The sequence below is a fragment of the Hordeum vulgare genome, chromosome 1H, assembly GCF_904849725.1.
Source record: "Hordeum vulgare subsp. vulgare chromosome 1H, MorexV3_pseudomolecules_assembly, whole genome shotgun sequence".
In the NCBI taxonomy this organism is placed as follows: domain Eukaryota; kingdom Viridiplantae; phylum Streptophyta; class Magnoliopsida; order Poales; family Poaceae; genus Hordeum; species Hordeum vulgare.
In genome coordinates, this window is record NC_058518.1 from 7,517,390 (window position 1) to 7,531,213 (window position 13,824).

Here is a 13,824-nt window from a genome sequence, read left to right on the forward strand (position 1 = left end):
GATGCCTTCGATTCCCTCTTGATCTTGTCCTTCGCCTTTTTGTTTCCATCCGACTTGTTCTTGTTTCTTGGGCCATCATCATCTTCATCATCATCATCCGTCTCGGTGAGGGAGCCATTCTTCGGTGGGGATTCTTCCTCAATGAACTCCCAGTTTTGGCTATGTTGATGCAATTTCGAACAATGCTCTAGGTTGAATGACCTACCATGGGAAGCTTCCATGTCCTTGTACCTTTCTTGCACAATTACTCCTAAAAAACAAAAACAAAATTCAACATATGAAACATGTTTCAAACATTTAAAGTACAACGTGAGAAAGAACTCACATAGTTCAATTCAACGGTATCACTTGGTGGTGCATTGCGGTCTTATTCCAAGCAAGCAGCCCAACGGCTACAAACCGGCTTGATAGCGTCCCAACGACCTTGAAGAGACCTCAAGGTGAGCGGTGTTCTATTGGGATACTTCGCCATGAAGCAGAGGAATTGACCCTCTATCATTTGCCAATAGCACTTGGCGGTTTGTCTGTGATGGTCGTCGCATCAAGAGACACAACTTCCCACGCCTTGATAAAAAACTAACAAAAGAATTGTCACCGCATGTTAATTTTTATGCCAAACAAACTAACAACAAGAAGCTATGCATATTCTTCTTATTATTCCACTCAAATCATGGTGAAGTCAGATTTGATACAGGGGATTACTCCACTTTAAGATTATATACAATTTAAAGTTCAGAACCGAGTGACCATACCAGCAGAGGAGAGTAGTCTACTTTGAACCATGCTTGCGCCTTTGTTCTCAAATCACGCGAGAAAACCAAAACATACAAACTGTGCGTGCTATGCAGATGTGGAGGAGGGGGGAAGCTCACCATGTTTGCTAGGATGGGCAAGCAGCCATCCGTCTGCTAGTCCTTCCACATGACCAATGTCCAGTCTATAATGAGCAAGCTAAAAAAAGTGTAATGTATGTGTCCAGTAAACATGCACACAACAAAATAGCAATCGGCCGGTCATCTAATCTATGTAAAACAATTCAGTGATCCCACTCCTATCTTGCATTGTTTCATTGACAAAACCCATTAAAATGAGAGTCATGAATGAGTGAAAAGAAATACATGTTCTGTTATGGAGCTAGCAGTTAGGAAATAGCATGTCTAGCTTTCCAAATCAAGAAGATTTAGACAATCGAGCAACAATAGATGATCAAGCAACAGTGAAAATGACCAAATGAACTGTACATGATCATAGGAACGATTGATATCAGGAATGCACTGTTAGGGTACATAGGACAGAACATGCCAGAATTTGATAACAACCCTAGGAATCAAACAACCATGTCATCACTAGTAGACGAATCAGAGTTATAGTGTTTTAGAGGACATGCCATAAGGGGCTTCTTTATAACAAAGCCTGGTAAACCATCACACATATCACACAGCCAAAACATTCCAACCACTGGCATGGAGATCAACCAAGGACCAACTGCAACCAGCACACACATTACCCAGCACGTCGACAAGGGAAACACTCCAGCGCATGCAACACAATACCCGGCAAAAGACAAAAACTCATAGGACTAAAATTGAGGGCTAAATCCACTAATTATTTTACCATAATCACCACGAGAAGCACAAGTGCTTGCATTAGAGACCATCAGCGCAACCCAGAATCCTAGAAATTGCCATGTAATTAAATGTACCAAGGATGGATGGTCATCAGCACAAGTGCTTGCATTGCAAGACGAGTGTTTGTGACTCCTTGAGCATCTCAATGAGTTCAAATCGATTTCCGAATGCAACATCATATGTGAACTATAATTATGTGCAATAATTCTGCCAACATAAACAAAATGATACGAAAACAAGGCATGATCGTACTGAAGAAAACTAATAAAATGAGCCTACTACTAAGTTTTCCACTCATTCAAAATTCATTTGTACTTTCAAGTAATACTTTGACAAAAACTCAGGTATAACTTGGTATTTATAATATAGCAGGCCCCCAAAACAAAACGAAAATAACAAATGGCAACTCATATGTGACAATTCTAGTAAAAAGCAGCAGCAAGTGTGATAAAAGGAAGTTCTTGTACTAGGTTGTAGTAGCAGTTGCTAGTACCTTTCTTCACGGACAGATGAAGAACAATAATGTTCTCTTCCTTTTCCTGACTGAGATCAGCACCACAATCTAGAATGTAACTGAAGAAGGGCGGGTTTAAGCCATCCACGGTGTGCCCCAACCTCCAGGGGAACCTTGACAATGTAACAATTTAATTCATGACACTGACAAAGACCAACATGTATATATATTAGGAAGTAGTAACAAACATGAGCAGGCTAATGGACATGGGAAGTGTGTAATCGTGTAAGGACAGGCTATGGTTTGATATATTCCAAATTATCACCATTTACATGAAAACCAAAAAGAACTGGACATATATTCACATGTTGAGCTATACTGTTTTTCCTGAATCCGAATAATGATAGGATGCCCAGTTTACATAGTGCCTACTCCAGCCACCAAGTCTCTAATTTAGAAAGAATGGGCTATATTCTACACTAACCCAGCAACACAGACATGATGATTCACTCCAACTGTATTTGAATATAAAATATATGTTTGGACCCCGGCTAGTCCCAGGGCCTATGCTAGTCCCAGGTTCCATTGAAACTAGTATAGAGCTTGCAAGTTGCAATTGTTGCATCAACATTGTGTACAATGATGTTTTGCCGGGGGGATGAGAATAGGAACGCGATGATGTGACACCTTTTGCACGCATCCTGGATAGGAGCAGTTAGTAGATACGTGCTTTGCCGACTACTAGAACCGTGGTCCATGGCCATCAATACCACAAATGGAAGGACAGGCTAGTTGGTTCTGTAAATTGAAAAAAAAACATTATTTCCATGTCAAAGTATTATGATAACAATCCGAAAATAGGAAATGGCCGATACTGAAATTTAAAGTATTGAACGTCACAAGCATGGGTACAGCTAGTGTCACACGTCCAACAATCTAAAGTGAGACTACTGCTGCTATCACTGGCAGTGGAGCAGGAAAGGCGCTAGTTTTGACAACTTGTATGTGTACTACTGCAAATGAACCAGATCAACCATGCGGCTAACTGAAAAATGGAAACAAAGTCCTCCACATGCCTTGGAATTATTTCTCACATGTTGACCCGACAAACAATTAACTAGTTGATTACTCGGATGTATGCAGACCGTTATTTATTTCTTCAAGTAATTTTTCGTTTCAGGTGATCCAAGTCTAGCCAGAATTGCACGAGGAATCGTACTTGCAAAATTAACTTGATGCTCGCGAGACTGGAGAGTGCTGCTACATGCACAAATTCAGTCTTCCAGGTTGACCTCTCAAATATTTTAGGTCTTGATAGATGACCATGTCATGGGCTCATGGCAACCTATGGTCACCATAGTACTATTAGAGTATCTCTAGCAGACCCCCTAAAAGGGCCGAACCCGCAAAATAACCGCCAAAATACAGGTCAAGGCGGAAAATGCTGCTAGACCAGACCCCACTACCGCGTCCGGCCCGTAATTTTTTTTTGCGGGGCGCGACAAAATGCCCACCCTAACCCGCGAAAATGCAGGTTCTTCCGCCCACCCCGTCGGTGCCCTGTATATATCTAAGCGGTTAGTTGGTGGGACATTTCACCCGCGCTTTTCCCCCACCTACCGCCGCCGGGTGCCGCCTTCGATTCCGGCCGTACCAGCCGTCCGGATCATGACGGTGGGCCGCCGCAGTCCCAAGATCGGCCTCCACCACGCCCTCGTGCCTCGGCTTACCGGAAAGCTACAAATCGGTGGTTGTTTTGTCGCGACCACCAGATTGGCTTTTCCAGCCACCGTTGGCTGCACCAAAGCCATGGATTGGTCGGGAGCACCCCGCACAGCCTCGGCAAAGCGCGAGCGCCGCATGCAGGTACTGGTTCCATCCTCTAGTTGCTGGCGTCGGTTTGCCGGCAAGGACTCTTCCGGCCATCGCTTGGGCTCGGCTTGCCGATGCCACTCATAGAGTGCGATGACTGCCTAGAAACAGTGTTGCGGCTCACATCCAACACACGGCAGCACCTCGGATGGGTATTCTTCAAATGCAGAAACGACGGGGTATGCCCTTCTTCCTCTTCTGCTTTGTCAACTTATTTGGTTAAATTATGGTAGCTTATTGAGGTGTTCATCTGTGTAGGAAGGTAGATGCTAATTTTGGTATTGGAAAGAAGAATACATCGATCTATTGATAGAAAGAAACTTAATAGATGTTCGTGCACTCCTTAGTATAATTGAACCTAACGATGCAGCTGCATGTGCAATTAGAATAGATATTAGAGGTGAATCAACGTCTAATTGTTTAGAATCAAAGCCGAAGAATGAAGAATGCAAGATGAAGAACCCCTGGATCAACAATGAATGCATGGAGAAGATGTTGATCCAACTAGTGGGAGCAGTTATGGAAGTTGGATATCTTCTAAAATGTCTAATTGTGGTTCTTGTTTTTTTTGGTCTTGCTGTTTTAGCAATAATTTGGTGAATTATGATGTATCCAATGCCTTTGAAGAAAATAAAGAAGCAACTAAATGTGTTTTCATGCCTGAAAATGCAATGGAAATAATAGATTTCGCAGGCCAGCGTGGGCGGCGGCCCAGCAGACCCCGTAAAATGGACCCTCATAAAAGGATATTTTGCCGCACACGCCGGTCCACAAAAGGGTTTTTCCGCGAACTGCAAACGACTTTTGCGGATCGGCTTTATACGAGGTCTGCTATAGATGCTCTTACATATAAGCAGGAGTCAAATACACGAATTCAGACTGAAGAAGCCATACGTACATGTTCCATATATTATCATCTATCATATAAATGAAGCAGGTATTTGTTCTACCCGAGCGCAACCAGAGGGGAGCAGGGGAAGGAGAGGAGCTAACCATGACTGTTATGGAGCCGATGCCGAACAGGCAGCGGGTCCAACGAAAGAGCCTACCACCACACACCTCGATGAACCCCTTGTCATCTCGTGTACCGATGGAATCCTGCTGCTGCTGCACAAGAAGGACATAACGAATGTTGATCTCAAATGGAGAAGGAAAAGAAGAAATCATGTCCTAGTAATGGATCCAGTAACAAAGACCTGTCCTAGACGCTGGAGCGGGGCTCCATGGAGTTCAGCTTGGGGGTGCCCTCCCTGGGTGAGCTTGTCGAGCCCCACCAACACGTACCAATGTTTAGCACCTGCACATGCAGTGCAAAAAAGAGGTCAATCAACATACCAAAGTGATGAGAGGTTTATGACCATTGTCAACCTGAACCCATGGTCAATACTGTTCGATCTAGTACTGGTTTCCGTGTGGATGTGTGCCTAGCCAGTATTCAAATTTATTGATTGAGCTCAATCCTTCTGCTCATGAACTTGCTCGTAGGGCTGCACGGTGGGTTTTTCCTGAAAAGGATGGACCTTTCATGTAGTTAATTCTGCTGGTATGACTTTAATCTTGTTCCTCCAAAATGGGGTAGAACATGGTGGTTTGATGACATATTTATCTGTTGTGGTTACTCTCAGTATCCGGCAATTACTTTCACCAACTCAAGAAATTATACGAGGCCATGAAGTTCAAAATTTTGGATAGACATGTGTCACTTTTTAAAAAGAATGTTGATACAGAAGTGCATCTCTCTCGAAGAAAAAGATACAGCTTTTTTGAAAACACATATACTATAGATAGGCAAGAACCTGTTTTTTTTTTCTTTTCTTTTAGAACAAATATAATAGACTTGGCAAATGGCTGGACCTGTTTTACACGTTATTCAACAGAAGAGCATATAATGAACATTTTATTCCACAGTAATGTCAATGTGAGCACTCAAAAGCAATATGCTTCATTTCAATGGAGGAAAAAATATCCATTTGACACAGGGATACGGTCAATTTCAACAACAAAATAGGCAACATCACAGAAAAATAGAACTCCGGTGAGATTGTAGAGGTGTTGGCAAGAGCCTCTCTCTCTCCCAATGGATGCACACACGCGCGCAAGCTGTTGGAGCAAATTGACACAAGCAAAAACAGAGGAGGAGGAGAGCAGCACACACACAGATTTGTTTTGCAGGCAACGGATGCCTTTTTTCTTTCTTCTTGCTTGACCAACAACACACACCGGTTCTGCTTTTGATGTCCAGTTACAAAAATCATTTTCTTGTACCGAATTTGAGAGGGGAAGATGGGTTAGAGCAGCTTACTACCTTGACGAGCGAGGAGAACCAGAGGAGGGATGTCCATGGCGTACAGAGCAGCAGCACAACAAGCAGGTGCATGTCCCCTAGAGCAGCAGTACAGCAGGCGGATGAAACAACCTTCCTCTCCCATGGCGAAGGTGCTCGATCAGGGAGAGAGAAAAGGTGAGGTGAGGAAGAGCCTACAGAAATATTACGAGACCGAAAGTTGAAGATTTTGGAGAGACATGCGCGGCCTTCTTAAAAAGAATACTGATAGAGGCAAACTAGATGTACACAAAATAGAATAGAGCAGCTCATAATGTCTAGCACTATACACAAAATAGGCAACTTCAGAGAAAAATAGTAGTCGTACTCTAGTGAGATTGTAGGGAGGCGCCAAACCAGATGAGATCATGCGAATAACAAATCATTTTTTTGTAAAGATCTTTCAGGTAGGCAAGAACCTGTTTTTTTTTCGTTTTGAACAACTATAATAGAGCTGGCAAATGGTTGGCTCCTTCTTACAAGTCATTCAAAAGAATAGAACAGCTCCGTGATGTCTAGCACTCGAAAGCAATATGCTTCATTTCAAAGAAGGAAAAACAAAAAGACTCATTTGACAGAATAATAGGGCCAGTTCAACAACAAAATAGGCAACGTCGCAGAAAAATACTACTCTAATGAGCTGGATCATTTTCTTGTACCAAATCTGAGGAAATCTGAGAGGATGAGATGGGTCGGAGCAGCTTATTACTTCCTTTCTGGTTTAGGGTCTTGAGCAGCAGCACATGCCTCCTCTCCCATGGTGCCTTCCACGCTCGCCATGGCCGGTGATAGGGTTCAGGTTCCTCTTGCCTGCTAGGTCGCCATGGCCGCGGGCTAGGGAGGGAGGGACTGCTGCTGGTGTGGCCATGGCATCGAGCTAGGGTTTCGTCCTGAGCTGCTGGATTCGATCTGGGGTGTAGGGAGAGAAGGGTGGCGTAGAAGGCGGAGGCCGGAAGGTCGCCGACGAGTCTGGGAGTGGGGAGCTCGCCGGTTGTCGGAGAGGGAGGTGGTCATTGGCGGCTGGATGGGGATGGGGATGGGATGGGGATGGGGATGAGATGGGGTTGGGGTTGGGGTTGGGGGCGGGGTTGGTTGGGAATCGGGAAGGAGGGCCTATCGTCTCTACTGGTTGGTGTTTGGTTATCTTAAAAATCATTTTTAATTGGCACCGATGGGCCTGCCCGCTGCAATAGTTCAAAACCATGAAAAATTTCATGTGGTCTTGGCGGGCCTGTACGCGCCGGTTCGAAACGAATTTTCCTTCTGGCGCGGACCAACAAGAGCGCGCGAGCCATAGAAGGTTTTCGTCATCGACGAATGCTTCTGATTGGTCAGCATTGAGCTCTCATGGATCGATCCCCTCCTTCCATTTGGTCCATTCATTTTTTCGAATCCAACGACATACACTTCACGTCACGTGGATCATGCTCATTGCTCTCTGTATATCCCGTTTAACGATTCTAGCCTAAACTTCCTTCACCTATTATATATAAATCTAAATGTAAAACCTAATAAACATGTTCAATACAAATATACTCCCTTCGTCTGGAATTACTTGTCGTAAAAGTAATAAAAATAAATGTATCTACAACTAAAATAAACCTAGATACATCCATTCCAAACGAAGGGACTACGAAACTAAGAAGACGTTCAACTTTGTTGGTATAAGTTTTTTCTTCATGTCTACCTCGTCCCGTGTTCCTCCCTCGTCTGATGGTGGACACCCGACTAGTCCCTATAAATTTGACCATCAACTTTGTTGGTATAAGTTTTTTCTTCATGTCTACCTCTCCTTTTGTTGCTATTATTTTGTCCCTATAAAAGGCACAGTGTCCACAACAGCAGCGATCAATTCATTGCATGCAATGGTATTAATTAGAAAAATTAACATTTTTTTTTCTTTTTTTTCTCTTCGTCTTGGCCGCGATGCACAACCTAAGATGACCTATACACCAAGAAGGAGGAAGTACCTCTCCTTGATACTACCCATAGTGGGAGTAACATAGGTAGTACTCCCTCAATCTGGGTTTTATAGAGCATGTGCTTAGTTCAACTTTGTTGATTCCATGCTTCATGGCGGTAAACGGGCTCAATGCAGTAAGGATCCCGGTGGGATGGTGGATTGCCACTGGAGATAACCCTCCGACTCCATACGTTGGAGGCTCTCTCCAAGCCTTGGACAACGCCTTTCGATGGGCAGAGTACGTAGTCTAATTCACGAAATTGATTTTTTTCGAAACTTATCAATACAAAATTAAAGGAATTATGAATTAATCAACACATTTGTGGATGTATTTGTAGGGCACGCAAGCTAGGAGTGATCATAGGCTTGCAAGAAGCTCTTCGGTTGGGATTATTTCTCAATCAACTTTCACTTTTGGCTATGTTGATGCAATTTCAAACAATGCTTTAGGTTGAATGGCCTACCACAGGAAGCTTCCGTGTCCTTGTACCTTTCTTACAGAATTTCTACCACAGGGAGTTTTTCCACATGGTTTCTCACGAAAGGTTTTTAATGAGGCAATATCAATGCAAGCATGGACGATATATGTCATTTTCTCTTTATTTTCCCACTGGGTTTTAGAAGGAGTTTTTCATGGCATATTGTATGTTTTCTTCTCAATTTTTTCCACAGGGTTTTGGAGGAGAACATTTCAAAGATGATGGGTCTCAAGGACAAGCGAGGATTAGGGGGTGTTAGGATTTATTTTAAACTAATTATAATAATTAGGGAATAATCCTCCCTTGTACAGAACCGCTTCGTGCGGGTTGCTAGCCAACCGACGCGACGGTTTTTTCACGACCCCCACGAGCGGACGCATCCGTTCGTGGCGACGGTTAATTCCCTGTGTATTTAATCCTCATGGATCATCAATGAAAGAGACAGTTCGATCAAATCATACTTTCACAGATGCATGTGCTCTCTCATCGCGACTCTCTCCCTTCCTAATCAAAGAATAGATAAAACGAATAGACCATCTGATTTAAAACAAGAGTCCATGTGAATATGCACTTCCATATACACACGCGTGCTTATCCTACTAATCCATGGCTCTAACGCAGTTTGTTAGCTGCACGCATGAGTGCGTGCGTGGCTCTTTGCTTATCCTACTAATCCACGCCAATATATCTTTCTTTCCCCAATAAATACACACGGCCGGCGGTGCGTGCGTGCATCCTTTCTTCTCCCTAGCTAGCAGCTTCTCGCCATGGAGCGCGTGTCGTGGCAACCACTTGCGCTCCTCCTCCTCGCGGCGGCCGCGGCCGTCGCCAGCGGCACTGAGGTCGGGTACGACGGCCGGTCGATGGTCATCGATGGCGAGCGCCGCCTCCTCATCTCCGGCTCCATCCACTACCCCAGGAGCACGCCAGAGGTATGCATTGCACACGGAGCAGCAGATGAATACACCATCGTCTCGTCTTAGTTTCCATGAATGAATTGTAAGTCTCGATCGTTGCTTGCCTGCAGATGTGGCCGGATCTGATCAGGAAGGCCAAGGAGGGCGGGCTGGACGCCATCGAGACGTACGTCTTCTGGAACGGCCACGAGCCTCGCCGCCGGCAGTACAACTTCGAGGGCAGCTACGACATCGTGCGCTTCTTCAAGGAGGTCCAGGACGCCGGCATGTACGCCATCCTCCGCATCGGCCCCTACATCTGCGGCGAGTGGAACTACGGCGGCCTGCCGGCATGGCTGCGCGACATCTCCGGCATGCAGTTCCGCATGCACAACAACCCCTTCGAGGTACCCACACTGCTAGCAGATCCTTCCCAACAATATAATGGTTTTCCTTGGAGGTCAAAATACGACCAAGTTATTGATGCTTGCAGCAAGAGATGGAGACCTTCACGACCCTCATCGTCGACAAGCTCAAGGAGGCCAAGATGTTCGCCGGACAGGGAGGCCCCATCATCCTCTCTCAGGTACGTAGTAACTAACTAATATTAATTATGTGAAACTTATCTAGCTTGCATTCCTAGCTACTTGTCGTCGACAAAAGAGTGGATCAGTGAATATAACATATATATATGTGAACAATTTACATATATAGATCGAGAACGAGTACGGGAACGTCATGGACAAGCTCAACAACGACGAGTCGGCGTCTGAGTACATCCACTGGTGCGCCGCCATGGCCAACAAGCAGAACGTAGGCGTGCCGTGGATCATGTGCCAGCAGGACCAAGACGTCCCACCCAACGTGGTCAGCGCATGCACATTTTCATCTTTCCTATTTTTGTCTCTACCAATTATTATTCTTCTTTCTTCCCAAGTGTAAAACAAAAAAAACTCAATGCTAAGTCTTCTTAATTACTAGATCAACACCTGCAACGGCTTCTACTGCCACGACTGGTTCCCCAAGAGGACCGACATCCCCAAGATCTGGACTGAGAACTGGACTGGCTGGTACCCTACATATATATATACCTGGATCAACCTTTATATATTAATTTTCCTTCTTTTTTTCTTATGGAACCTACATGCATATGCGCGAAATTGGTTAGCACGTTCTACTATATGTTGAATGAAGTTCAGATTGCTCTTACATTTTATCCACGATATATAATTAGGTTCAAAGCCTGGGACAAGCCTGATTTCCACCGGTCCGCCGAAGACATCGCCTTCTCTGTTGCCATGTTCTTCCAGACGCGAGGATCGCTCCAGAACTACTACATGGTGATTGATTTATAACTAATCTATACTTTTCTCTTCTACATTAATTTCCATCCTCTAGCAGGCTGGCATGAACTGAATTTTACATCATTTGACATGTTGATCGTCAATTTATATGTGATCAGTACCATGGTGGCACCAACTTTGGCCGCACGTCGGGTGGCCCATACATCACAACCAGCTATGACTACGATGCCCCTCTCGATGAGTACGGTACGTGAACCATCTCTTGTTGTTCCTTCAATTCATATATTCGTCCCAAGCTTATTTGCATCTTGTAAATTAATAATTAGTGTCAATATGCAAATCATATTCATTATCCTTTTATGTTTTTGTTTTCAGGTAACATCAGGCAGCCAAAATACGGGCACCTCAAGGACCTCCACAATGTCCTCAAGTCCATGGAGAAGATCCTACTCCATGGGGACTACAAGGACACCACCATGGGCAACACCAACGTCATGGTAACTAACATGCATTCACATACAATACAAAAATCCTAGCACTGTTTTTAATGGTGTTCACAACAAAATTGATCCATTTGGTTCATCAATATCTACACTAGGTTACCAAGTACACGCTGGACAACTCCTCTGCCTGCTTCATCAGCAACAAGTTCGACGACAAGGAGGTCAATGTGACCCTCGACGACGGCGCAACCCATGTCGTGCCCGCATGGTCCGTGAGCATCCTGCCGGACTGCAAGACCGTCGCGTACAACAGCGCCAAGATCAAGACACAGACGTCGGTGATGGTGAAGAGGCCGGGGGTGGAAACCGTGACGGATGGCCTTGCTTGGTCGTGGATGCCCGAGAACCTCCATCCTTTCATGACGGACGAGAAGGGTAACTTCAGGAAGAACGAGCTGCTCGAGCAGATCGCGACGTCGGGCGACCAGAGCGACTACCTATGGTACAGGACAAGGTAATCAAACATCTTGATGCTTAATACAGAACTACACTGTTGCATAAGATTGAAATATAAATTAATCTCTGGTGATGATCAAAATGTGCAGCTTGGAGCACAAGGGGGAATCGAACTACAAGTTGCACGTGAACACGACTGGCCATGAGCTCTACGCTTTCGTCAATGGCAAGCTTGTTGGTGAGCGTCCCAATATACTCTGAGTGGTTTGCACACTGATGGATTAATGAACTTGATCAAGCTAATGTTAATTGATTTGATTAATTGGCATGCAGGGAGGCACTACGCTCCTAATGGCGGATTCGTCTTCCAAATGGAGACACCGGTGAAGCTCCACTCTGGCAAGAACTACATCTCCCTCCTCAGCGCCACCATCGGGCTCAAGAACTATGGTGCTCTGTTCGAGATGATGCCCGCCGGCATCGTGGGAGGGCCGGTGAAGCTCGTCGACACCGTCACCAACACCACCGCCTACGACCTCTCCAACAGCTCCTGGTCCTACAAGGCCGGCCTCGCCGGCGAGTACAGGGAGACCCACCTCGACAAGGCCAAGGACCGCAGCCAATGGAGAGGCGGCACCATCCCGGTGCACCGCCCCTTCACCTGGTACAAGGCGACCTTTGAGGCCCCCACCGGTGAGGAGCCCGTGGTGGCGGACCTGCTGGGGCTCGGCAAGGGCGTGGTGTGGGTCAACGGCAACAACCTGGGCCGCTACTGGCCGTCATACGTCGCCGCGGACATGGACGGCTGCCGGCGGTGCGACTACCGCGGCACATTCATGGCGGATGGCGACGGGCAGAAGTGCCTCACTGGCTGCAACGAGCCGTCCCAGAGGTTCTACCATGTGCCACGGTCGTTCCTCAAGGCCGGCGAGCCCAACACGATGGTGCTGTTCGAGGAGGCCGGCGGCGACCCGACGAGGGTGAGCTTCCACACCGTCGCTGTCGGGGCGGCGTGCGCGGAGGCCGCCGAGGTCGGCGACGAGGTGGCGCTGGCGTGCAGCCATGGCAGGACCATCTCCAGCGTGGACGTGGCCAGCCTCGGCGTCACGCGCGGCAAGTGCGGCGCGTACCAGGGCGGCTGCGAGTCCAAGGCGGCGCTGGCGGCGTTCACGGCAGCGTGCGTCGGCAAGGAGTCGTGCACGGTGCGGCACACGGAGGACTTCCGCGCCGGGTCCGGGTGTGACTCCGGCGTGCTCACCGTGCAGGCAACCTGCTGATCCCCACATGAACCAAGGAATAAATTATAGTTAGTGTCGTTTAGGCTTAGTGTTAGCTAACGTCAATCAGGAGCTAGGCATATGTGTTAGGGGGCTAAGTAATTAGCCCAGAACAATTACATGGTTCGCTTCATGTGATTTTCGATGGAGATCATCGAGGTTAAACCAAGAATTTTTCGCCTCCTCGATCAGTTTGCTATAGGGTGAAGATTTTCGGTTGAAGAAACAGGCAGACAATACATATGCGTTGGTAATTTCTATTTCTTATATACATATGGGTTTGCTTATTTGAATCACAAGTAACAACGTGGGAAAATAAATTTTGCACCTTTAATTAAATTAAATATTTAACAGCATCCACGTATAGTTTAAAAAAATTAACTTTTTCTACATAATGTTCCATTCATTTGGCACAAACAAATACACTTATTTATTTTTAATGTTCTTTCTCATGTCTCATTCTGTTGATAATAAAAAGGTTTGTTTAAACTTCTTGTAAATCTAAATAATACGATTTTCCATTGCTTAACAAAAAAGTATTATTTCATTCTATTACATATATTTTCTGATTAACTCGCACAGTGGCCCTCTCAAGTGTGCGAGCAAGTGTTCTACTATAACCATCACAAACATTATGTAAATAACGTATCACTTATGTGGTAAAGTTCTTTAAATAAGTTATATGACATTTCGGGGAAAACATTTTAAATTGATGATCAAATGTGGTCT

The 13,824-nt window shown here is 45.5% G+C and overlaps 1 protein-coding gene and 1 long non-coding RNA gene across 5 annotated transcripts; one reads left to right on the plus strand and one right to left on the minus strand.

Moving 5' to 3' along the window:
• Window positions 1-578: 578 nt before the first annotated feature.
• Window positions 579-6,642, minus strand: LOC123436253. Of its 4 annotated transcripts, none has more exons than XR_006627688.1 (4): window positions 5,151-6,642; window positions 4,948-5,058; window positions 2,770-2,880; window positions 579-2,255 (listed from the first exon to the last, which is right to left on the minus strand). It is a non-coding gene; the product is annotated as an uncharacterized LOC123436253 (long non-coding RNA). The 4 variants fall into 4 exon arrangements; XR_006627637.1 differs by having other exon boundaries at window positions 4,948-5,061; XR_006627535.1 differs by having other exon boundaries at window positions 4,948-6,642.
• A 2,844-nt stretch (window positions 6,643-9,486) lies between these two features.
• LOC123404154 (beta-galactosidase 1-like) lies at window positions 9,487-13,095 on the plus strand. The gene is made up of 11 exons (XM_045098075.1): window positions 9,487-9,651; window positions 9,747-10,022; window positions 10,109-10,201; window positions 10,330-10,482; window positions 10,597-10,685; window positions 10,850-10,955; window positions 11,078-11,165; window positions 11,295-11,416; window positions 11,518-11,876; window positions 11,968-12,056; window positions 12,152-13,095. The coding sequence occupies exons 1-11, from the start codon at window positions 9,487-9,489 to the stop codon at window positions 13,093-13,095; spliced, it is 2,484 nt and encodes an 827-aa protein (XP_044954010.1).
• The last annotated feature ends 729 nt before the right edge of the window (window positions 13,096-13,824 follow it).

Coding starts and splice junctions, on each gene's coding strand:
- LOC123404154 (XM_045098075.1), top strand. CDS start 9,487: ATGGAGCGCGTGTCGTGGCAACCACTTGCGCTCCTCCTCCTCGCGGCG. Junction 11,166..11,294: donor TGCCCCTCTCGATGAGTACG/GTACGTGAACCA, acceptor TTTTGTTTTCAG/GTAACATCAGGCAGCCAAAA. Junction 11,417..11,517: donor TGGGCAACACCAACGTCATG/GTAACTAACATG, acceptor TATCTACACTAG/GTTACCAAGTACACGCTGGA.